General features: G+C 37.0%; 1 protein-coding gene across 5 annotated transcripts in view; it reads left to right on the plus strand.

Annotated features, from left to right (window-relative positions):
• Nucleotides 1-26623, plus strand: part of chd3 (chromodomain helicase DNA binding protein 3) — a 181055-nt gene that overhangs the window by 49132 nt on the left and 105300 nt on the right. For all 5 annotated transcript variants that reach the window (XM_028798343.2, XM_028798346.2, XM_028798347.2 and 2 more), the window contains exons 7-17: nt 1900-2059; nt 12292-12470; nt 12919-13155; nt 14854-15057; nt 18011-18222; nt 18646-18777; nt 18903-18993; nt 20117-20308; nt 21462-21662; nt 26153-26290; nt 26379-26500. In XM_028798343.2, the coding sequence (XP_028654176.1) occupies nt 1900-2059; nt 12292-12470; nt 12919-13155; nt 14854-15057; nt 18011-18222; nt 18646-18777; nt 18903-18993; nt 20117-20308; nt 21462-21662; nt 26153-26290; nt 26379-26500 (1868 nt within the window). The remainder of the gene's footprint in view (nt 1-1899; nt 2060-12291; nt 12471-12918; nt 13156-14853; nt 15058-18010; nt 18223-18645; nt 18778-18902; nt 18994-20116; nt 20309-21461; nt 21663-26152; nt 26291-26378; nt 26501-26623) is intronic.

Genomic DNA, 26623 nt, shown 5'->3' on the forward strand with positions numbered 1-26623 from the left:
CAGGCTGCCATGAAGTGCACGTGTGTTACTCATGTCTTCTCATGTTATTCTGGGCATCACAGCTCCACAGCAGATAGTGAACTAGTTGAAAAAGCCCAAGCAAAACTGAAAGGCCATTCCTTTGAATGTGAAACTAGAAGTGTCAAAGTCTAGGTTTAGCATTGTATTACATTTCTCATGCAAAAAATGAAGGTAGCCTGAGTTGTTGTTTGAAGTTTATAAGACCTTTTTTAACTATATAGATAACCCAGAACAGATATTGCATTTCCTTTTATTACATGGATACACTTAATATCAAGATTTTCTTGAGTAGTTTTTGTTTTATTTTCTTGAGTACCTTCCCGGAAAGGTATCTCTAATTTTATTTAAGTAAGGCTTTATAGAACCCTGGTCTATATTACTGTATGTCTTGGCTACCATAACATTTAAAAGAGAACGACCTTGTTATATTATCTATGTTCAATAATATAGCTGATATCAGGAGATGCAAATGAGGTCCTACTTTAATGGATTTTTTATTTTAACTGTTCTAATAAGACAACTAATAGACACAGTATCTAAAATATACCACAATATGACTCTCACACAGAACATTCTAAAATAAAAGGTCTCTCATAAAATGCATTTCAGTGTGTATGGCTTTCTGTACTCCAGCCATGGATAAAGATGGATTTTTCTTCAGCAATTAAATGGTTATACTGCCCAGTTAATGCCACCATTACAAAGCACTTTACTAGGTGAATAAGATTATATTCTGGTATGAAATTTAACCATTGAACAGGAGACCATTAAGAAATCCCACACAGCAAACCAAAGAATTGAACCTTGAAAAATATAGTTTACTGATATTACACAGTAAGTGTTAACAGTAATAACAAAGTAAAATGAAGGTGATATACAAGTACATTAAAGCTGAAGAACAAGGGAAAAATGAGAAAATTAAAGGTCCACTTTCAAGGGTTGTAGACTGAGTTAATCTCTTTATTTTGAGATGGTAACAGTGCAATTCTGTTGAAAAACAGAGACCAGGTTAAAGTGAAAGGTGGTTTAATTTTGCAATTCAAAATTGGTCCTATATATGAGCAAACAGACATGGCAATGGGCTGGTGCACTACTCCCTGTTCTGTCTATCCCCGTGCTCCTGAAATTGGACTATACAGCTTAGATAATGTTATTTTTTTTTTCTTTGCACATTGCAGTTTGTTGTTGCTGAGGCATGACAGAGTGAGCAAACTAACCACAGGATGGATGTGAACATTACATCTGAATCATAATTGTACTTCATGGAGCCTTTTTCATTATGTCAGTTTGAACATACGGGGAATGCTAAATTCAGTATAAATTGGTCTTTAATCATTCCTGTCAACTGGTAAAGACCATCTTTGTTTGTAGTATTGTTTGCTATATGACAATCTTTGCAAATTGTTTAATATCATGCTGTATCTTAGCAGTATCTGATTGTGAAAACCAAAATTAATCAAAATACTTAATTTAAATCTGGATTAAATCTTTATTAGAATCCCTGCAGCAGTGCTCATGTTAATGGTGTATATGTTTTGGGAATTCAGAAGCAGTGCATTTTGTTACAGCTAATAAAAAGCATGGTTCTAAATTCCCATAAATGGTACCAAAAAAGCATGATAATTTATATCCTGGTGCCTTTATATGTTAGTGATATATCCAGAAGAAAAATGTTGCAATACTATACTACATCAGTACCTCCACCAACACCTCTTTTATGTAATAAATTGACCATTCTGTGCACCTTACATAGTATTAAATAAAACCTGTACTAGTCCTTTACAATTTTTCACCTTCCCAGTCCAATTCTTTACTTTTTTTCCTGTCAGTTCAGTTTCTCTATAATCATAACCTCTTTGGGTATTTATGTTTTTTCAGAGTGATGAGATTGACTTTGAGGAAGAGTCTGATTTAGACAACTCCAGTGTCCATAGCTCATCTGTCCGCTCTGACACTTCGGGCAGAGTGAAAAAAGGGAAGAGAGGTCGACCTGCCAAGAAGAAAAAGAAAAGTAGGCTTGATGTTCGTCTTCAGTCAGGTGTTTATCATTGCTTTTTCTTTTTTCTTTAAGTTAATGAAACTGAACATAGGTCCTTCTTCTGTCATTTGTTTAGGCCTGAATATTTTTAGATCGACCATTTAAGTTTAAAGCATTACATTTTAAAATGATGTCAGTCTTTAGCATGCTAATTTGATTATAGAGCATGCTGAGATTTTTAGGTCATTTATGCAAGTAAAATATCCTTGAGAATATGGAGCTGGGCTACAATGCTAGGTTAGTTTCTGTGGAGTTGTTGACTTTTGTTCAATTAACAATCTAAGTCTAAATTTGTAGATCTGACAGTTAAAGTTGGAGAAGATATCTTGAGTTCAAAGACAAAGAAAATCCCATTCCTCCATTTGTGGATATACTTTAGATGGCTCCTTTAGGGTTGTATTAATTAGTAGTCCTTTTTTGTCTTCTTTGTACCCCATTTCCTCTTCTGTGTATTAAATCCTTTCATCATGCTCATCATGATAAATAAGAGAACTTTGGTAGTACTTGGCTATTCATCATTAAAGTTGTGCATTGTAGTTTTTTTTGTGATCAATTATTTATTGAGAGTAAGAAATGATAAATAGCAGTGTAAAAACAGGAAAATATATACAGTATATAAAATCACAGATGAGTAAAATAAAAAGAAATTACAATCTGTGTTTGAAAAACATAAACTTCAGATTGTTAGACGTTAGAGAGGTCATAAACACCAATCCCCTCCAAGACATCATGTCCCCAATCCCAAAATGCCCACTCACTTGTGACAGCAAACTACCAATCATGGCATGCAAATCATAATAGAAACAAGAAATTTAGATATAGCAAAGCTGGTTTTTGTCTTGGTGAAAGCCTCCCAATTTCTTATGCTATTTTCTGATGCCCCAGTAATTCTCAAAGCTTAGTCTTCTAAAAGCATCAAATTATAAAATGAAAACTTCCAGTGACTAAAGAATACACTATCTGGGTCACTCCAGCAATACACTAGTAGAAATTTTAAAGCAGTAGAAACAATGAAAATAACATGTTTGTGTAGCTGAGATATCAATGAAAGATAAATGGATAAATCTGGTAAGATCCATTATTGTGGTGATACAGGTATTTGAATATCCAGAATGGAGGTAAGGGACCTTGCAGAAGATTCCACAAATCATTTCCAAAAGTCATGCACAAAGGTGTCAGGCACATTATACAGGCAGAAATTACAGTGTGGGGAAATCAGCCTACCCCATAAACACTCACATTTTGTGATATATGTATGATGAATGTATCTAAATTGCACATACTGATAATCTAGATTTCTAGAGGAGGCCTTTATGCTGTCAAAAATGGTATCCCAGCAAATTTCTACAGCAGACAACAAATCCCATTGTCAGACTTTTTGAATAGCTAATGGATTAGCTGCAGCACTGCACAGCATAACATAAAATTCAGAGACAAGTCTGGAGTCAGAGCTAAGTGCAAAGGCAAATTTAATTAGTGGGTGTATAGGTAAGGGAGCAGATAGAACAATGTCCTTTGGTTTAATAGCCTGGAGATAGAAGAAAAAGGAAGAGCTTGGAATTTGCAACTCCTTGCGTAATAATTGAAAGGGTTTAAGGCCACTGGAATCAAAAATATGACCTAATGTACGAATACCTGCCTTATACCACACAGAGAAAGTAATCGGATGACCCCAATATTAAGGGCACAATTGTCAAAAAATATGAATATGAGTGCCACTTTGGAATGGAGTTAAACATGTGCCCCACCTGAGCCCAAATTGCAGCGCATGTCTAAGTGTGGATGAGAGTTGTAGAAGTAATGTCTTAGATTTAACGCCATAGAAAGGGAGAAAGGGTAAGTGAACACGAGGTACCATATTCTGTTATAGAGTTGAATCAAGATGGGGCAGCTCCCTCTTAGTATTCAGCTGCCAGTTAGCTCTGAGAACATAAGCAGCATGATATCACTCAAAGTCTGGAAACAAAAGCCCACCATTCCACTTAGCAAGAGTCGAGGTGTTATGTTTAAGTGCAGGCCTCTTTTTATTCCATAAAAATCTTCATAGCACCAACTTAACCTCATCTCAAAAACCTAGGGATGGGGCCATATGAACAATCATTTTAGTAATAGATAATTATGTCTGAAAAGATAAATTTAGTTTATTTCAGGCACAAAATGAATCCTTTATTGCTTTGAAAGTAATCCTGTAATTAACCAATGTAATTTCACTCATGGAAGAAAAAACTGTGAGACCTAAATATCGAAATGATCTGACCACTGGTATACTGTGAGGGCCCGTTAAATAATTAATGGAGATGTCCAGTGGCAAGAGAGCAGACTTCAACCAATTCATTTTATAACCTGAAAGAATGTGTATGTTGAAAAGATGGACAGTGTTGGTGGAATGCCAGTCACAACATTACCAAGATATAGAAGTATATCATCAGTGTACAATGAAATTTTATGTTCAGTATTGGCCACAGTTGTTGTTCTTCTTTCGACTGCTCCTGTGTGTTATCGTCTATTTACCCTTTTCTTTGTCAAGTTCGTTATTGGATTGGTCTACTCCTGCACCCTAAATAATAACACACACATACATAGATTCACACACACTCGGACCCTAACCACAACAGTACCCTACAAATGACTCACACACAGTTGGCTAACTTTTAGCACTTAAAAACCACACAAATGCTTTAAGTATAACACAACTTGTCACTCTCTCAGCACATCAAGAGACTTATTTATTATCGGCACGGACAACGTATGATGTTTTAAATAGACCTCAGACCTAAATGTTACATTTAGTCTCCAAGAAAATATTAAAACATACAAAGACTCAGTATCATTGACTATAGGCCATTTATAAGCCAAGAATACCTTCTTCTCATACTGTCCCCTAACTATTGAGTGGCGCCTCACTCTCAGCCTTAAAACCCCGCAGCACAGAGGTAATGGCAAAATCTCCAGCTACGCCAGGTGCTCTTAGAAATCTACCTTATTACTTCAATCACTCTAGACATTAAGACAAAGCATAGAAAGATGAAAACAAGTTACTATTTATTAAAGAACAATAATAAGTAATAGAAAATAAGATCGATAGTAAAGTCTGGGTAAAATAGACTTAAAAAATGCTTACTGAAAGGAATCTGTGATGTCAAGGATGAAAGTCCCAGGGCGGCGTTTGATTTAGCAGTCAATGTTCATGAGAATGCTGTTGACTGACGATCGGATGAAAACTGGTCACACGTGCCTTTGTTTTGTTCTCTGACGTCGCTCTTCCATCGTCACTGTTTCTCTTCTTCTCCTGCTCATGTTTCTTTCAAAATGAGGCATATTTATTATAAAGTTTCATGCCATGGTTTCACAGCACATGAATGTTCCAAGCACCTGATTGGCTGGCTGTCAATATGATGGATGAATTTTGCTCCCCAGGTAATAAAGTTCTTTGATATTGCCTCAGCCTTCATTTCCCAGGTCGTAAAACCCAATTGATGTCCCAGATGTCCATCCATAAAGTAATCAATAGCCTGAGGTATCAATCCAGGCTTCCTTTCCCAGGCTGTAAACAAATTAGCACTAAACTATGAACAACTGTTATAAAAGTCAGGTATAAGGGAAGAGGATATGCCTTTTTTATTATAATGCCTCCTACATCTGAATTCATCGTGTTGGGATTGAGCAAAATATAATACAGAATAAGATGTAGATTTTATACACCATAACATCCTGTTAGGGGTCGACACAGCGGATCATCTTTTTCCATATCCTCCTGTCCTGTGCATCTTGCTCTATTACTCCCACCACTGGCATGTCTTCCCTCGAATATCCATAAACCTCCTCTTAGGCTTTCCTCTTTTCCTCTTACCTGGCAGCTCCATCCTTAGCATCCTTTTCTCAATATATCCAGCATCTCTCCTCTGCACATATCCAAACCAATTCAATCTAACCTCTCTAACTTTGTCTCCAAACCGTCCAACTTTAGCTGTCCCTCTAATGTACTCATTTTTAATCCTGTTCCTCCCTGTCACACCCAAAGTAAATCCTAACATCTTTAACTCCTAACACTCTTCTCCACTGACTCCACCCTGCCTGTACTCTCTTCTTCACCTCTGTTCCACACTCCATGTTACTCTGTACTGTTAATTCCAGGTATTTAAACTCATCCACCATCACCATCTCTACTCCCTGTATCCTCACCAGTCCTCTGACCTCCCTCTAATTTATGCACGTTTTCTGTCTTGTCCCTGCTGACCTTCGTTCCTCTCCTCTCTAGAGCATATCTCAACCACTCCGGTGTTTCCTCACCCTGTTTCCTACTCTTGCTACAGATCACAATGTCATCCGCAAACATCAGATGACAGGGACTCCTGTCTAATCTCATCTGTCAACCTGTCTATCATCATTGCAAATCAGAAAGAGCTCAGAGCCAATCCCTGATGTAATCCCACCTATACCTTGATGCATCTGTCACTGCTTACAGCAGACATCACCACTTACACTTCCCTCGTACATATCTTGTACAACTCTTACGTACTTCTTTGCCACTCCAGATGTCCTCATACAATACTACAACTCATCTCATGATCACAGTTACTGGAGTGAAAGCAGAACTCAAACACAGCACCATAGCCATGAGGTCTAAAGCAAGAATAAAAAGCATAGGTGAAAGCGGGCACCCCTGCCTACCACCATGAAATAAATTAAAAGGGTAAGATATAGCTGAGTATGTACAAACTGTAGATGTAGAATTAGAGAACAATCTTTTTACCATGTTAAGAAAACCTACACCAAACCCCATCGTCATTAATATGCTCCAGGTAAACTTCCTGTTCACTCTATCAAATGTCTTCTCTACACCCAGTGAGAGCAAAGCAGTCGAAGATCTGACATTAGAAATGGCATCAATTATATGCAATAGTCTTCTCACATTGTCTGCAGCGTATCTTGTGTGTATAAACCCAGTTTGGTCTGGATGGACAATTTTATCAGTGATCTTTTGTAACATGACAGCCAGCACTTTTGCAAATCTCTTATATATATTTCTCTTCTGGTTCGTCCTGCTTCCACTTCAAAACCAGTCCCGCCCACAGGCAGCCGACACGGCATTTCTCGATTCCTATTCGTCCTCCTCCAAACCCTTCCCCACGTTCTTCCAGTGCGATTCCTGCATCAGAACTTTTCAAACGCGAACCTCACTTGCTAAACACAAGAAAGGCATTCTTCCCAACAACTATATGAGTGCCAGAAATGCAATAAGAAGTTCACTACACAGGATTGTCTGAATAAACACAACAAAACTCATTCACAACTCTTGCAATGCGACATCTGCAAAGCAACGTCTCCAAACCAACACAGTCTCAGCAGACATACACACAATTCTCTTCCCGTTACCACAGGTACTTCTTCACCTAATTTCTGTCTTCCCGTCCAAGAGTACAACATTGGGACTCCAGACCAGCAGTGCAAATACTGTCATGCACTATATTGGCCTGCTGAGCATAATACATCCAACAAGTACTCGAGGTGCTGCCACAATGGTAAAGTAGCCTTACCACCTTTGCGGGAGCCACCAGCTTCTTACATAGCAAACATCAGAAGCTAAAAATTATCGTGAACACTCTAGCGTTTGTTTCCATGGGTGCATAGATAACTCAACTTCCTGGCCACGAACCATACTGTTGTAAAATACATGGGCAAATTCATAACCAAATCTCTCCACTATACGCTAACACTTCTACCTCTCCAGGATATGGACAGTTGTATGTTTTTGACACAGCGCAAGCTACTGAAGTATGCTTACGACATATAGCAAACTCTGCATGCAGCGAAAATTTACTTCTCCGGCTAGATTCAATGCTCAGAACCATCAACCCCTTCGCTAAATCATACAAACACATGCATGAAATCACTCAGTCCAATCCAACAGCATCTGTACGAATGGTTTTCAAGGAAAACCCTAGGCAGGATTTACGACGATACAATGTCCCGACATATCACACCGATGTTGCAGCGATGGCGAACCACCTGCCGAAAGGGACATTTGCATATATCCCATAGGCAACTCCTGTAAACAGATTTCCACGCTCAATATGAATTGCGATCCTATGGTTTACCCACTTTTCTTCCCATACAGAGACATTGGTTGGCATAAAATTTACAACATGTTCCCGATAAAAGAACTGCCAAGCAAATAAGGCTTACTCAATGGCAATTTTATGCGTACAGATTAGCAATGAGGAATACATTTAGTATTTTGCACTCCAGCGGCAAACTATTCCAACAGTACGTCGTAGATGCGTATGTTAAAACAGAGGGCGAGGGTCTCAACTATCTCAGATTACATCAACAAGATCTGCTCGTGGAACAATACAAAGAACTATAAGACGCACTGCAAACAAACGCTGAAAATAGCAAAGTATGTGTAGGCAAAATGATCATATTACTGTCCACATTTCCAGGAAGTCCAAGATACATGCAACAAAACTATCCGGATGCCATGGCCATAGTACGTAAATTCGGAAAACCTGATTTATTTATCACTTTCACATGTAATCCTGCTTGGCCGGAAATTCTCCATGCACTGTCGGATACCCTAAGACCAGAGCACAAACCTGATATTGTAGTACGAGTAGATCTTTCAACTCATTATCTGTCTTCTCCACCAAAACGCCTATTCACAACTGCGTCTTTCAAGAAGTATTTATTTCTTCTTGATTTCTGAATTCCTTTCTCACCGTTTTCCGTTCCTATTCTTACACCGCCGTATGCGGGCTTTGGCTAATATCTTCATACAGTGGAACCTCGGTTCACAAACGTCTCGGAACACGTACAAATCGGTTTACAACCAAAAAGTTCGCCAAACTTTTGCATCTGTTCATGACCACACACTCGGTACATGAACAAGCCAATTTCCCTTTCGGTTTGTACGTGTTCAGTCTGTCCCTGTGCATTTCCTATGCAGCGAGCGAGAGAGAGACGGACGGACGCGCACACACACACGAGAGAAAGAGAGAGACATACACACACGAACGCAAGAGAGACGGAGACACAGACACACAGGCGCGAGAGAGACACGCACACACACACACACACACAAGAGAGAGACAGAGAGACACACACACATGCGCACACACACACACACGAGAGAGAGACAGACACACACACACACACATGCAGCGCGAGAGAGACATACAGGCAGCGCGAGAGAGAGGGCTGGACGCATAAGGTAGGAAGGCTTGTTTTTGTTTTCACTTCTGTTTGCAGCGATCGGTTCGTAGCGTGCATTGTTGCAATGTTACTTTTCTTGGTGGTTTATTAAATTACGGATTTTTTCAAATGTTAATTTTTTTCCCTGTGCTTAAAACTCATTTAAAAAAAAAACTGTTTTTAGCCAGCGGTTGGTAGCGCTATAGCACGAACTATTGCAGTGTTAGTTTTCTCTGTTGTTCAAGGTTTTCTCACTGTTATTCAATGTTTTTACATTTAGTTTACTATTACGCTGTGCATTCTATGGTTTAATTAACTGTATTTGTGCTTAAAAGCTTAAACAAATATATATGTTTACATACAGTTCATATGGTCTGGAATGGATTAATTGTATTTATATACAATCCTATGGGGGAAATTGCTTTGGTTCACGACCAAATCGGTTTATGACCAGAGTTTTGGAACGAATTATGGTCGTGAACCGAGGTTACACTGTATTTATGAGGGCAATTGGTCGTTAATTATTGTGTTGGGTTGTGTCCTTACCTGTTTTCAGCATAATTAGATCATGGATTGATTAATCATACTGTAGAGTGTAAGCCTACAGGGACAGATAACCAAGATCAGAAAGCTTTATATAACTTAATTGACAATCCGTCCAGACCAGGGGCCTCATGTATAACGCCGTGCATAGAACTCACACTATAACATGGCGTAAGCACAAAAGCGGGATTGTGCGTACGCACAGAAAAATCCAGATGCAGGAATCTGTGCGCACGCAAACTTTCACGTTCTTCCACTACATAAATCCCGATCAGCGTGAAAAGTAACGCACGTGCACGCGCCTTCTGTCCCGCCCCAACTCCTCCCAGAATTACGCCTCTTTGAATATGCAAATCGATATAAATAGCCTTCTGAGAAAAGACAATGGGAAAAGCACAGGAGAAAATAATAAGAATTTCAGCGAATACCAAGTGGAGGCAAAGGAAAAACGTAGTATTTGTTGGTTTAAACAGTGGTATAATCAACAAAAGAAAGTTGATCGAGTGACAGAGTGTCAGAGAAACTCGAAAGATCGAGTTCACAAAGTCGCACAGTGCCCGAAATAAAAAAGAAATCACATATCAAAGTCGCCGTGAAAAGGCAAGTCGTAGCCCACTGTCTGAGTGTCATATGAAAGCTTATTAGGGTACAGACAAAAAAAATAGGCACACAGCGGGAAAAAAGCACGAAATGTCAACTTTAATCTCGAAATTTCCACTTTAATCACGTAGTGTATTTTGCCATTAAAGTAGAACATCATAAACTTCATCTTAAAATCGTTTATTTTACTAGTTTCTCAAGTAGCACGTTAAATGCTTTGTTCTGTGTTTGATCTTCTATGTGCTCTATGTGTGTGAATCACTACGTGCTTTCGTTCTTTCTCTTTCTCCGACAGGACACAGAATCCATTACATTCGAGATATTACTGCTGTCTGAATAATTAAAATACTGAGATGTATACGTGATATCATTTTCATGATGATAGGAATGAAAGCATGTTATTAAACATGGGAACACGGTGGCGCAGTGATTGTTCATATCTCACGCAAGAGGCTTGCTGCGCCATGTGCGACCTTCGATGAAATAATTTATTACAGAAGTACTGTCTCTTTCAAACGTACTAACCTCCAATTCCTGTCCTTACTTTTCTTTCTCCAAAAACCCAATCGCCACACAATCAGCTCTGTAATAGACGTTAAGCCATTTGTAAGCTTAGAACACCGATTCTTCAAAACTTTTAAGGAACATTGAAATATCTTAATAGTACATGTTTAATTATTCTATTCGTCTATCCTTCCAGTGTCACATCAGCACCAGCAAGAATACAGCGCAAGGCAGGAGCTATCCATGAACTAGCTATACGCTGCGGCACCGTGTCCTCACATGTTTAATTATTAACAATACAGATTATTTAAATGAAGTTAAAGTTTTATCTGTATACTATAAGCAACATATTTTGCTGCATTTCATCTTAAAATGATATTGTCATCATACGCGCTTTATGAAGTAGCGCAGGTTGTGCAATATTATAACTGTAGTGTAAGTTTACAGTGGGGTAATTGTACTTATAAGTACAAACAGTTCTACAAGGAGCACTTGATGGACTGATTGAGTGTGTTTATAGTTCTTGGGATGAAACTGTTTCTGAAACGCGAGGTCCGTACAGGAAAGGCTTTGACGCTTTTTGCCGTGGTTGAGGTAGTGTGTACTTGAAACTGTATACCGATAATTCTCTTTCCGATCAGCTGCTGCTGTGATTCACACTCAGATACAGTGATATAAATACTCCAAGTGGTGCAGTGAGAGTAATATGGAAAAAGATGATCCGCAGTGGCAACCCTTAACGGGAGCAGCAAAAAGAAGAACAAGATGCAGTGAGCATAACAACGCTAATGCAGTTATGGTATTTGGAATACTATGGCTATTCCCTGGACCATTATATTGCTACAGGTTAATTACAATCAGATGCATTACACTAATAAACAATATACAGTTAATTTCAGTGTATTTATAAAGCCGCGAGAGAAAGTGTTTAATTTCACCATCTGATGGCGCCATATTCTGGAGTTAAATCTGTGTAAAATTGCATAAGTCTGTCATTGATGTATTTAGAATTGCTAGTTATTGTCCCCTCCTTATTTTAATATATATAGTTGCTAAGGAGTCATTCCTGCTGAGCCTCATTGTTTTCTTATTAATATTTTTCCAATTGTTTTAGCACTTCTTCCTCCCACTCCACCTGATTTGAATAAAATTTCCTTATCATCAGCAAACAACACCATTATATTGAATTTTTTCTTGGCCTTTGTGAAAATCTGATAAAAGTATAAAAATCCTTTTACAAAAGCCAATAAATATATTGTTTGTAGAGTTGCTTGTTGGAGATGCCTGATTACAGTAATACAATTCTGTGTACTACTGATAAATTATTTGGGAAGCCTAAAATTCTAAACTATTATTACCAGTGTTTACTGATATCTTTTGTGTCCAAATTCCAGCTGTTATTGGAGATGATGAACCTGATGGATATGAAACTGATCACCAAGACTATTGTGAAGTGTGCCAGCAGGGAGGTGAAATAATCCTTTGTGACACTTGTCCTCGCGCTTACCATTTGGTATGCCTTGATCCAGAGTTGGATAAAGCACCTGAGGGGAAGTGGAGCTGTCCACACTGTGTGAGTGACTTGAAACAAAATAAACTTGTAGTAGAATTATGCTATAGCAGGAAATATATATAGTAGGAAATAAATACATTGACTGAATTTAAAATTTCAGTGATTCAAGGTCTAAACTATTAAACTAAAATACCAAGCAAATTGTCAAAGTTTAAAAGAGTCTTTGCTGTGCTATGATATTATATGCTGCGTTGGGCTGTGCTGTAATAGAAGAATGGTAACTATGTATTTTAACCTGAAAATTTCTGTACAAAGAAACAAATGTTAATTTGCCAATTTAATTAACATAGACCGTATTGACAAACCAATATCAAAAATTTTTACTAATTTACACCTCTTATTTATGGTCAGAATAACATTTTTCTTTTCACTTTCATTTTACTAGAATGATATACTATTTGTTGGAATGTAGTAATTTTCTATTTGGGATTTTTGTCCCTGGGTGCAGGAAAAGGAAGGTGTTCAGTGGGAAGCCAAGGAGGATGAGGATGAGGACTATGAGGAAGAACTCGAGGATGAGTGTGAGAAAGAAGAAGAAGATGACCACATGGAATACTGCCGAATATGCAAAGATGGTGGAGAGTTGTTGTGCTGTGATTCTTGTCCTTCGTCTTACCATATTCACTGCCTCAACCCACCACTGCCTGATATCCCAAATGGGGAGTGGCTTTGTCCACGGTGTACGGTAAGAAATATGCACCTAAATACCAAAACAATTTCTCCACTGTTACCATCCGTTAACACTTTTCTGTGAGATAATGCTGTTTATTATACTCCACCTAATACAATTTGTCTGTGAATATTAATGCCATAAAACTTGGTATCTGCAATTTAAATTAAATTAGAATGCCGTTATTACATATACTGCATTTCAGGCAAATCCTTACATGTGCTGAAAAGGTTGACCTTTTATTAGTGTATAAATTAAACAGATGCTTTGTGACCTCTTTTCTAAACCATAAGGCTGTTGTTGTTTGGTGTGAGATGTTTTTCCAACTTCATGTCCATTTATTAAATCATCTTTTACAGATAAACCATATATAAGGTTAATCTTAGATTACTGTACAACTGATATTGGAGGGAGATTCCCTCTTCTTGAATATATTTTGGTTACAGTGTGAATAGACATATTGTCTTAATTTGTTATTCAAATTGAAATTTCTCTTTTACTGTATGTTTAACACAGATTGTATGTTCATGTACCTGTAAATTTGTGCAAGCTCTCTGAGCCTGTACTCAGTAAAGAGCACTATATAAAACAAATTGAAATGAAGTGAGACCTACAGGCACTATATGTGCAAACTGTGACCTTATCTTTCAGCCACTTTTAGTGTAAAGAACCTAATGCCAATCCTCACACAAATAACATACAGATCTCATTTTTCTATAATGAAGGAAATGCAATAAACTAATTGAACTAGAAAACAAAAATTTACTGCATAGGTTTATCAGACAGACTTTGCACTGATTTTTAGTACTTCAAGAATTAATTTTTACCCATTCTAAAATAAAAAATCTGGAGTGGTCTCCCCTAGACTTTCTCGTATACTCAGATATGGAGATGGATATTTGAGGAGTAAACTGTAAGAGAATGATTATATTTTTATATTATGTACATTAAAGAACCATCAACAACAAATCAAATTAATATATTGAATATTGTTACAAAAGTAAAAATTTAATAAAGCGGACTCTGCAGCTGCAAGAATAAAAGATAAAGTACCACTTCCAGTTAGTGGAAATCACCCAAAAGTTGATAGAAATCTGCATTTTGTACCCAATACTTGTATCCAAAATTTGGTTGACCTAAGTGAAAGTGTACTCAAGCTATCATGTTTGCATACACACACACACACAGACACAATTCCAAAAATGTTGTTTTCAGACTCAAGGAGGTTTAAAACATTGAACTTCATCAAAATCTCGAAATGGAATTTTTGGAGGATTTCAATACTTTCCTTATACTTTGTATACGAGCATGTCAGGGAGGTCTAAAACGTTGAGATTCATCAAAATCTCAATATCGAAATTTTTGGACGATTACAATACTTTCCCTGTACTTCGAGAAAGTAAAAAGTGAAAACCATTTGTCATGCATTTTCTGATGTAAGTTATCCTTTCTCTAAAAGCTAACAAAAACAAAATCAGAATTAAAGTATTATGCATAATAACAAAAATGTATTAGTTAATTTTTGTGATAATCTATTTTTCCCTAACCTCTTGCTCTCAATACATGTTATTTGCTGATTATAGGGGCATTGTTAGGCTCACCGAAGAGTGCATTGAATAGTTTTAATTTCTTTAGAAACAGCAGCACCAATTCATCTTGTGTCTCTTCCAACTTATGTTGTTTTCAGTATGACCTTTGTGATTTTAATTGCAGTGTCCCACGGTGAAAGGAAGAGTACAGAAGATTCTTCACTGGAAGTGGGGTGATCCTCCAACCCCAACCCCTGTACCTCGACCTCTTGATTCCAGTCCTGATGATCCCCCCCCAAAACCCCTAGAAGGTCGTTCGGAGAGGATGTTTTTTGTGAAGTTTGCAGGGCAGTCTTATTGGCATTGCTCCTGGGTATCAGAACTTCAGGTAATTTTGAAACCATGACAAAAACATTGCTCATTAAATTCATCCCTATCTTTTAACTCATTTAAAATATTTTTAAAAAGTTTCAGGTTTCATTTTTTACAGTTGAAAATGATTACTTAGTATTTTAGGTGGCGTGTTCCTCTTCCATTGATTCTGAAGATCTTGTATTATGAATTTTTTTATTTCAAAATTGGAGATAAATCGTTACGATTTAGAGCTAAAATATAGCCTTTTATTAATTCCCATTAAGAATGGTCAGATTAAAGTTCAGTCAGTCAGTCAGTCATCGTCCAACCCGCTATATCCTAAGAGCATTTACACAGTAAATATTGTAAATTCTAATACCAAGGCTAATATTTTTTTCACACATGGGCATAAGGCAGCAAGTTAGATTTTAAGTAGTTTGACTGGTATCTGTATTCTGGCATTTTTGTATGTGAGTATCTCTATTTAACATAGACTTGCTTTCATAAACTGAATAAGTGTAGAAAATAAATTGGAAACAAAGTAAGCAATGACCTAGGATGTTTCTCATAACTTGACAAGATTAATTAATTCTGTTACCTCTAGCATTCATATTGTTCCTTATCACAACATTCTAATTGTTTCCATCACCTCTACACCTTAACTCTTTTAGGGCTAATTTTTTTTTTTGTTTCTTTTCTCCCAGGGCTGAATATTTTTCCAAAAACTAACATTTTTTAAAAAAGAACACAAAGCAATTATTTAACATATCAAATCAACAAAAAATATTTCCTTTTGACAAATGTTACTGTCTTGCATGTTGTATGAGCCTGCATACTCTATGATTTCACATACATATCACATACATTTTACACAGCAAAGTCTGATCTCGCTCAAAGCAGCCAATTTCAGTCATTGCCACATTGCACTCCTTGCAATATGTGTTGCTTTGGTGCCTATTTTTCAATTGTCTGTTGCTGCATTTTCTCACATATATTGTTAGTGTGTACTGTAGAGAGACAAGTCACCCATTTGCCATCGTGCCATGCCACTGCCACCAAGATTTCTGCCTGCATGAAAACCGTATTGTCACCTCTTTTCATCTTCTGAAACTTTATGAACTTTATGTATGGCATTATAGCCTGGCTCACCCCATGGGATTTGCTTCTGTTTATTACAGAAGTGAATAAAACTTTGCAGCAGCACGTACCTAAGCCACCAGGGGACAAAACACATTTGGACCAATGCTCCCTGAAGTTATATCACCAGTTCTGTCCCATCTCTATTTGTAATGCCACAGCGCACTTCATCTCGTCTTTCGTTGTGGGTTTCCACTTTGAAAAACGAGAATGCGATGCAAACGCAGCCCGCGATTCAAAAAAAATCTCTGCCAACCTGTTTGTCTCGTCTGACAGTAGCTGAAAAGCAGCATCAGGAGAGAGCAGCCTGAAGTACAGCAGCTGGTGATCTGTCGTGTCCAACAGCAAGCCATGCCATCTTGTAAACTCCGGTAGCCAGATCGGCTCTCAACGGATCAATGTCTGTGTATTTATCCCATGCGAACCTTGCCGTAGATGCATCGGCTGCGCGAAGGCACTCAACTGGCAGCAGATTAGCTGGCGCGGCATCGGCTGGTGTCTGATCAGCTGATGCCTGCTTCTCACTCTCTTGCTCGATCTCCTGATCACTGCCAATAAAATCCGATTCTGAAAAATCAAGAGTCCGACTCCGCGATAATGCGCAAAACATCGTCTGCCGAGTGTTTTCTTTTCTGCATTTGCTTCGCTGCCTTTTCACATGTCGGTGCCATCTTGCCATTGTTTACATTTCGCAACTCACGCACATGCAAGGTTTAGTTGCCGAGTCAACGAGTCTAGCATTCCTCCAAGCACAGAGGGAATGCCTGTGACGTGACAGTGAGATTTGTCGACATTAACAGCTGATTGTCGCCCCCTATCCCTGGATGTCAACTTTTGTCGACATTCGCCTTCAACCCCTCCTGTCGACAAAAGTCGACATCCGCCCTAAAAGAGTTAATATACTACACTACTTTCAACTAAAAGTGTACCCCCCTTTAAAAAGAGACTGTATATGCAATAATTAGTAGCAAATATAATTTTAAATAAATTATTAAACAGTAATATTGTTAAAGTAAAGGAAGACTGTTCGTTTTTCTATCTTTAATGAAGACTGTTAGTTTTTCTATCTGTAAATGGCAAAAAGTACTCCCATGTACATTCTAATGAATTTCGGTTATTCCACTAGTTCAGTATATGATGATTAATGGAAAAAAAAGCTGCATCATTTCACATCATAATGCTATTTTTTCTTCAAAGCGCCTATGTGAAAGAGTACTTTTTATATTATAAGACAGGAAAAGGGGACTACTGGTAAAGGAAAAATTTGTATAAAATAAACAGCAGATATGTACTGTACAAATTTGTCAAGCTTTTTTATTTCAGAAGATACTTGCTTTTTTTCCTGGTTTATTCTCATGTTCTGTGGTTGAGCATATAGTACATTTTTGTTTTATTCTATTGCTTGTGTTTGGAGTTACATGTGATAGTTCTTACCCAGAAAATATAATCTTAAATTGGAAGCAATATGGTAAATTGTCTTTCTCTCCTCTGTATCCGGAGTCAAACTTGAAAGTCTTGTTTTAATCTCCAGTTTTTGTTCCATTTTAAATTGTGTTGCTGCCAAGGTTTGTGTGTTTTACTTATGTATAAACCACTGTTGTACTTTTGCATATTTTAGACCTTGATAAGCACAATTGGAAAAAAAATAAAAAATTAACGGCAACAAAAGTGCAGCCTATAGTAGTTATCACTGCAGCTGGAGCTTGTTGCATATATGGTTGGTTTGTGCAGTATATCCTTTCACCCACCATTTATTTTTAGATTGCTTTAGTCAAATGTCTATTAAATGTAAGGTGCTTGCAATTTCCAAATCATCAGATTAAAAGCTGGTGTCCTGCCTGGTTTCGCAGCTGGAGATTTACCACTCAGTAATGTTCCGAAACTACCAACGGAAGAATGATATGGATGAACCACCACCTTTTGATTATGGCTCTGGTGATGATGACAGGAAGAGTGAGAAGCGGAAAAACAAAGATCCACAATATGCTATCATGGAAGCTCGCTTTTATCGTTACGGAATTAAGCCAGAATGGCTTATGATTCATCGGATTATAGGTCATAGGTATGTGAAAAGGACAAGCACCTTTTGACTGTTGTTCTTCTGCAAAGTGAATTATATATGTACACCTTCTGGCAATATGGTCTTAAGTGGACAGGGTGTTTCTTTTATTAATTTCCCAACCCTTTTTATTTCATATAATTCATGGAAGAATTCCAGATGATTTTAATGGGCATAAAGAAGCTGTGAATTTTTTAAAGTGAAAGTAGGGGTTAGTGGGCATTCTTTGCACATACTGATTTTGTTTTTCTGCTTACAATCACTGAAGAGCGAACATTAACATTGACATACATTATTGTGACACAATACAAGGAAGTTTTATAGTTTCAGGGTCCTGAACATCATTACCTTCTTTGCTTCATGTGAGCTGAGTGCAGGGGTGCTGATTGAACTTGTTTTGTTGCTCATTGTGTATTTAATCTGCAGTGTGGATAAGAAAGGTGGTTATCACTATTTGATTAAGTGGAGGGATCTCACCTATGATCAGTGCACTTGGGAGAAAGATGAAATGGAAATTCCTGAATATGAAAATCAGAAAGTTGCTTATTGGGTGCACAGGTGAGCCTGTAATACTTAAAATTATTTTTAAATTTTGGAAAAAATGGACTACATTTAAAATGAGCACAAAAAACTCAGTGATGTAATGTGTGAAACAAGTTATTTGTATCATTGCTTTCTCATAGGGAGTTAATGATAAAAGATGATCCGGATATTCCAAAGAAATTTAGGAGGCACAGAAATGTTGAAGAGTCACCCCCCACTCCAATAACTGATGTAAGTGTGAAGTTTAGGATTTTTTTATATAACCCAAATTAGTTACAAGTACAACCTGCATTGGGTCACAGAGTTAACTTTCCTGTCCAGATTCAAAATTATTGCATTATACATAGTAAATACATTTCTGAAATGTTACTTTTATGAGTGAAAGTTTTTGTTAATTTGTTCAGGGAAAATGGCACTGTTGCTGATTGTGCCATATGTATAGATGAGAATTAAGCCAATATCACATTGCACAACATTTTTTCATGGAGTATGTCAGATGAGCCAATCAGTCACTGATTGTCACTGCACCAGGTCAGTTTACATGACGGAAATTGCAGCCCATTCCACGTTTACCAACTGAGCACCTAACTTTTAGTATAGTTGTGCTTGTCCCTTTTTCTGACAGCCAGCAGTATGCTGCCTAATATAGCCAGTGCTGTACAGGGTGTTAAAAGCTGCAGCAGGTTCAGCAGCAATTTCTACCCTTCATTTCTTTTTTCCATTCTGTTATGATGTAGTAAAATATAAGATATTAAAGAGATGCTCATTTCTTCTGTTTGTGAGGTCCACAGCCCCCATACTGTGAAGTTCTAAGCACGTGTTCCTTTTTCCTGTTTGCTACATTGTATGCATTGTACTGCTGGCTGGACGCTAATTGGTTCTCAATTCACATGTAAACAGCCCACAACGAAGCCCTTCCAACAAAAGAAAAAAATTAAACCTATCTGATTTTATCCTAGCTATTCACAGGCTGGCTGGCTGGGTTAAGTCAGTCGTCAGGAGTGTGCCACCGAATCCTTACTACTACTACTAACTACTCCGATTATGTAAATGAAGTCTTCAATTCAAAATCGTTGGAAAAAGTCATTTAATATAGCATAGCCTTTACACTCTGTTTTATTACTAATTGTTCAGTCACGATTTTTTATTGTGGTTGCATTAACTATACATTGGCATACTGTGTCAGTTTTAGTGTGGCAAGGTCTCCAGAATTACAAGTAAAATAATTTCTGATGGAATCAGTTGTGACAATAACTCACTTGCTTTGGTAGCAATACACTGAGAGCTTTAATTTCTTATGTGATATTTTTCTCTGCCTCTATCTGTCTCTTTCATATGGCACATTTTTTTGCAGCCAACAGTGAAGTATGAAACACAGCCAGGTTTTGTTACAGAAACTGGTGGTACTCTTCACATGTACCAGCTGGAAGGACTGAACTGGCTACGCTTTTCCTGGGCACAAGGTACAGACACTATCCTTGCTGACGAGATGGGGTTAGGCAAGACCATCCAGACCATTGTTTTTCTGTACTCTCTTTTTAAGGAGGTAAGTTATAGTATCCAAAATGGTGTTATTTTATGTTTACTTATAATGGTTAATATATGCATGTCACCTGGCTTAACAGATATTTGATCTTACTATGCATTAAATGAAGTCCAATGTACGGACTAATTGATTTTTTTATGCATCCATCTGTAGACAAGCATTACAGTTTAATGACATAAACTGTGACATACATAAGGGTGAAATTTTAAGTAGTAGAATTATAATTACATTTCTATAGTCCGGCAGTGATTCTACAGTTAGTTAAAGGGCAGATATTGTTATTAGGTTTATTAATTAGTCTCTGCTTTGTTTTTGATGTATCTGATCAAATCTGCATCCTTTTATGTGATAGTTCTGTATTTAGTGAGTTGTATAATCTATTCTTTCATTTTGCCTTAAGAGTTGTTGTAACCCCCTGCTCCTGCATTTGGTGAGGAGTGCTGTGCGAGAATGAAGTAGTTTCTGCTATTGTATTGTATTTCTGAGGTAGCAATGATATTGCTCTGTGAAGAAGATTACTTGTGTTCTGTTTTTCTCTCTGAATTGCCTTTCCCAAGATTTCTTCCTCTTTTTCCCCCTGCGAGGTTTTTGGGATTTTTTTCTTGTCTTCTTATGGAGTCAAGGCAGGGGGGGCTTTCAAAAAACAGGGAATTTTAAATCCCTTTGTGGCATTCCTTGTATAATTTTGGCCTATACATTAAATAAATTATTGCTGTAAATTTTCAGTGGATGAGGAAATGGTAACATGTTAAGAACAGGTCAATGTCATGGATATGTTTGTATTGATAAGTGTAAAATATCTTTATTTTATGTGCTTTCTGTGTTACCAATGCTGTCTCTTGTAGGTTAAAACCAAATGTGTCATAAGGTGGTTTTCATAAATACAGGAATAAAAGTTTGTGAAGTCCTTGCCTGTCTGTTGGAGTGGCAGTACAACTAAATCAATCTGACAGTCATGCATAATTGCTGATCGAAGCAAGATCACCTATAAATAAAATGCTTCTGAAAGTATTTAAATATCCTGAACAATTCTTTTAATTTTTTTGTCAAGTCCAGGACAAAGATGGCAACCTTTTCACAAAACTTAACAAGCCTAACACTTTTGCTTTATAATAATAATGATTATATCTTGTTTACCTGTTTTGTATCATAGGGACATACTAAAGGCCCATTTTTGGTTAGTGCTCCTCTTTCAACTATCATCAACTGGGAACGTGAGTTTGAGATGTGGGCCCCTGACTTTTATGTAGTGACATACACTGGAGACAAGGATAGTCGGTCCATCATCCGCGAATATGAATTTTCATTTGAGGACAATGCAATGAAGGGGGGTAAAAAGGCATTTAAGATGAGAGTGAGTATTTGTTTGTGGTTCACAATTGTTTCTTTATTCATTTTTAGATGTTTGTTGTATAACTTAATTACAACTATTGTCATTTTTTATTTTATTGTTATGAGGATACTTGTCATATGAAACTTTGCTTTGAATCTTGAAATCTTTTAAAATATCAAAGAATATATATTCAATTAAAACAGTTTTTAAAACCAAAAAAAGTAAACATTACACTGATTTTTATCTAATGTTTTTGCTGCCTGAAATTTAGTGATGGTAGCAGTTTTTGCATACTTAAATTTGCAGAAGTTGTGGTTTCTCTGTACCTTTGTTAAGCATTTTTAAATAGTGTCAGAATATAAAGAAGGAAAAAGAATTAAATGATTAATATTAATGCAACATCCATCAACATGTTTTTTTTTTTTTTTACCTCCCTTATTTGGTGCAAGAAAGGCTTCTTGTTCTTTTACTGTGTCTCAGGTCAGTGTGCAGAGACAAAAGAAAGCAAGACTTGCACTTCTCACACTCTCTTTGTTTCTTCAAATACCCTGGTACAATTGCAAGAGTAAGAGAAAGACATACATACTACACTCTTTCACACACTTACAACTGCGCACATCTGTGTGAGAAAAGATCAAGGCGTGTGTCTGACATACTTTCACTCATGATTAACCACAAAAGCAAGATACACACCACCTCATACTCTGCATAAGAAGAGATGTGTGCCTCCTGATCACTCGCCCTCTCAATCTTTTCTGCACACTGAGGCATGGAGAAAGATAGGCTTGTGTTATTCTCCTGCTCACTCTCACTCAGCAGAGCTGTGAAGAGAAGTGAGATAATCCCTGTGTGTGTTTTTTTTTCCTTTTTCTTTTTTAAAATCCTTGCCTTCATCTGTTAAAATATCATGCACAGAGGCTGAGTCACCCACTAAATAAGAATTCATAACAAAACGACGACATACCTGTTGATGGATAAAAGGAAGATCAATTTCATTTTATAATAATAAGGTTAATGATGTAGTTCCTGATTAAAAATGTATTTATATTTAAACTTCTATTATTGACACAGAGATTTAGTCAATGTTTTCAAGTATATCGGTAGGAATTTTAATATTAGCTTGAATTGAGAAACAAAACAACAACAAATGGGCAAGTTCTGTATTTTTCAAGTGAAAAGTTATTTCTTCACATTCATTGTATATATTAGTTTGCTGCTTAAAACTGTGTTCAAAAGTGAAATGTTTTTTTAATAAAGGCAGGAAAAGATCTGGTATTTTTTAATTGTATTAGAGGGCAAATATATGTGGCAAAATAATATACAGTGCAACCAGAAAGTATTCACAGCGCATCACTTTTTCCACCTTTTGTTATGTTACAGCCTTATTCCAAAATGGATTAAATTCATTTTTTTCCTCAGAAATTCTGCACACAACACCCCATAATGACAACGTGAAAAAAGTTTACTTGAGGTTTTTGCAAATTTATTAAAAATAAATAAACTGAGAAATCACATGTACATAAGTATTCACAGCCTTTGCTCAATACTTTATCAATGCACCTTTGGCAGCAATTACAGCCTCAAGTCTTGTTGAATATGATGCCACAAGCTTGGCACACCTATCCTTGGCCAGTTTTGCCCATTCCTCTTTGCAGCACCTCTCAAGCTCCATCAGGTTGAATGGATGATGCTGCCACCACCATGCTTCACTGTAGGGATGGTGCCAGGTTTCCTCCAAACGTGACGCCTGGCATTCACACCAAAGAGTTCAATCTTTGTCTCATCAGACCAGAGAATTTTCTTTCTCATGGTCGCTGAGAGTCCTTCAGGTGCCTTTTGGCAAACTCCAGGTGGGCTGCCATGTGCCTTTTACTAAGGAGTGGCTTCCGTCTGGCTACTCTACCATACTGGCCTGATTTGTGGATTGCTGCAGAGATGGTTGTCCTTCTTGAAGGTTCTTCTGTCTCCACAGAGGACCTTTGGAGCTCTGACAGAGTGACCATCGGGTTCTTGGTCACCTCCCTGACTAAGGCCCTTCTCCCCTGATCACTCAGTTTAGATAACCGGCCAGCTCTAGGACGAGTCCTGGTGGTTTCGAACTTCTTCCACTTACGGATAATGGAGGCCACTGTGCTCATTGGGACCTTCAAAGCAGCAGAAATTTTTCTGTAACCTTCCCCAGATTTGTGCCTTGAGACAGTCCTGTCTCGGAGGTCTACAGACAATTCCTTTGACTTCATGCTTGGTTTGTGCTATGACATGAACTGTCAACTGTGGGACCTTATGTAGACAGGTGTGTGCCTTTCCAAATCATGTCCAATCAACTGAATTTACCACAGGTGGACTCCAATTAAGCTGCAGAAACATCTCAAGGATAATCAGGGGAAACAGGATGCACCTGAGCTCAATTTTGAGCTTCACGGCAAAGGCTGTGAATACTTATGTACATGTGCTTTCTCAATTTTTTTATTTTTAATAAATTTGCAAAAACCTCAAGTAAACTTTTTTCACGTTGTCATTATGTGGGGTGTTGTGTGTTTCTGAGGAAAAAAATGAATTGAATCCATTTTGGAATAAGGCTGTAACATAACAAAATGTGGAAAAAGTGATGCGCTGTGAATACTTTCCGGATGCACTGTATACCATGATTGTGATTAAATAACTTTGACATGAAAAATAAATTTAATTAAACAGGGATAATTTTTGTCAAATTTTCTGTGTAGAATCTTTATTTTCAGGATTTTATATGTGAAGGGCTTACATTTTTTACATGTTTTATCTCTATTGGACTTACAAGGATTACTAATAAAATTTATATGGGAACATATAACATAAATCACATCTGAAAATAGTTTATTGAAATATGGATCATATTCATACACTGTGTCCAAATGTTTTGAAAGTAGTGAAGCATAATAATGGCACCTCTCCTAACCCTCTCTTTTTTCTTTTAGCAATTAGATGAAGTTAGCAAGTCATTGCAGCTATTGTAGTTAATGCATGTATTTTTGTTGCCTCCACATTCTGACTGCAGCAGTGCAGGATTATATTAGAGTGTTCAAATATCCAAGCAAAAAATAAAAACAATTTTTTTATATTGTAATGTGACATCTGAAAATAGGTTGTCTGAGATTGAAAAGTAAAAAAAATATGCTTTTGTGTTGAGGATTTACACAAAGGTAGCATGATGGAAATACGTAAATAATAGGCATGAAATGTTTTTAAAAAGTTGATAGAATATTCCATGGTTAAAAAAGACAAAGTGACACACGTCTGCCATTGAGCTGCGTTTTATATTTGTTTGGCTCTGGATGAAAGAAGTTAGCAGTAAACAGTGAAATCATTTTATAATAATAAAAAGCAACAATGTACAGTACCAATTATAATGAAAAATAATATGCATGTGGATGTGTATATAATACACTCAAATTTGATAAGTATCCTTTTTATATAATACACTACCGTGACTGCCCATTTGTCTGTCCAGGATTTTAAATCACCTCTAGCTCGCAAACCGTTTGAACTATTGACCTTGAAATTTGTACACATTTATACTACATGACATCTACTATCTGCTTTCGGGGTGATGATTGACCTCCAAGGTTATTCCTCTTTTTATTTTTATTTTATTTTATTGTAGAATCAACTCTCGGCAGCGACCAGCATGGCGGCCGTGCAGCGCATGCGTACAGGCGCCGTTCTCATCCCTACCACCTTCGTCGTCACTTCCCCTAGCGCTTCATATCTTAAATCATACTTGAGGCAGATTGAAGACTTAAGTGCCAGCTTAAGTAAAAAAATAACGAAAACGTACTAAGTAATTGCAGCACAAACAGACTTAATCAGTTTTAATGCAAAAAGATGCTGATGAAATAAGAGAAGAAGCGGACCTCTATGGTGGAAAAAAGAAGACTTGCTCAGGAAACGGCAAGCGCGTCAACCTCTGAGCAAATGAATGCTAAACGTACAGAGAAAGAGGAAGAAAACTATGAATGCTCAAGTCAAGTGTATTCTGTGCCATTACTGGTATACCATGTTTTGACAATTTTTGAATTGAACACTTCATGTAGATTGACAAAGTCATACAATATAGCATGACAACTTTTGCATCCATTCTCTCTAAAAATGTAATATTGCTTACTATCTTGAATCTTCTTCATAGTATTGATTATTATTTGTACCTCAATTTTTAATAGGTATTTTTCTAGTTCTTTAAGTCATTTACATAAATACTGTATTTTCAAAGAATTCACAAGAAGTCTTAGACATAGGAGAAGGGAAGAAATAGGTAGCTTTGTGTGATGTTTATTATGAATATGGGAATGTATTTATATAATGGATTTTATATATTTTTGACTTTTAAAGAAGTCATCTGCTGGCAGAGGTTAGTGAAAACATGTAATTTGTACATGCAATGATTTTGCATACCACTTACATGAGAACTCTTTACCATGCCTTTCAGTAGTTGTTCCCTGTTCATTTTAATCTCTTTGTTTTTTTTTTTATCCCAGAGAGAAGCACAGATTAAATTCCATGTCCTGCTTACCTCTTACGAACTTGTCACCATTGACCAGGCTGCACTTGGCTCCATTGACTGGGCATGTTTAGTTGTAGATGAAGCTCACAGGCTGAAAAACAACCAGTCTAAAGTAAGTTACTTTTGAAAATTCTGATACCATATTTTTATGTATTTACTAGGACAAAATGACTTATTTTTATTTCTTATTTCTTATCAAGTTTTTCAGGGTGTTAAATGGATATAAGATTGACCATAAGCTACTGCTGACTGGTACTCCGCTCCAAAACAATCTAGAGGAACTATTTCATTTACTAAATTTTCTCACACCTGAGAGATTCAAGTAAGTTACTTTGTTCAGTTTGACTAATAACCACTACTCATAGAGTATGCACTCAAATATTAATCAGTTGTAAGTTTTTTCAGTTTTATATGTTCTAATGTAGTCCTGTCTTACAGTACAGCT

Source organism: Erpetoichthys calabaricus, chromosome 3 (assembly GCF_900747795.2).
Source record: "Erpetoichthys calabaricus chromosome 3, fErpCal1.3, whole genome shotgun sequence".
NCBI classification, from domain to species: domain Eukaryota; kingdom Metazoa; phylum Chordata; class Cladistia; order Polypteriformes; family Polypteridae; genus Erpetoichthys; species Erpetoichthys calabaricus.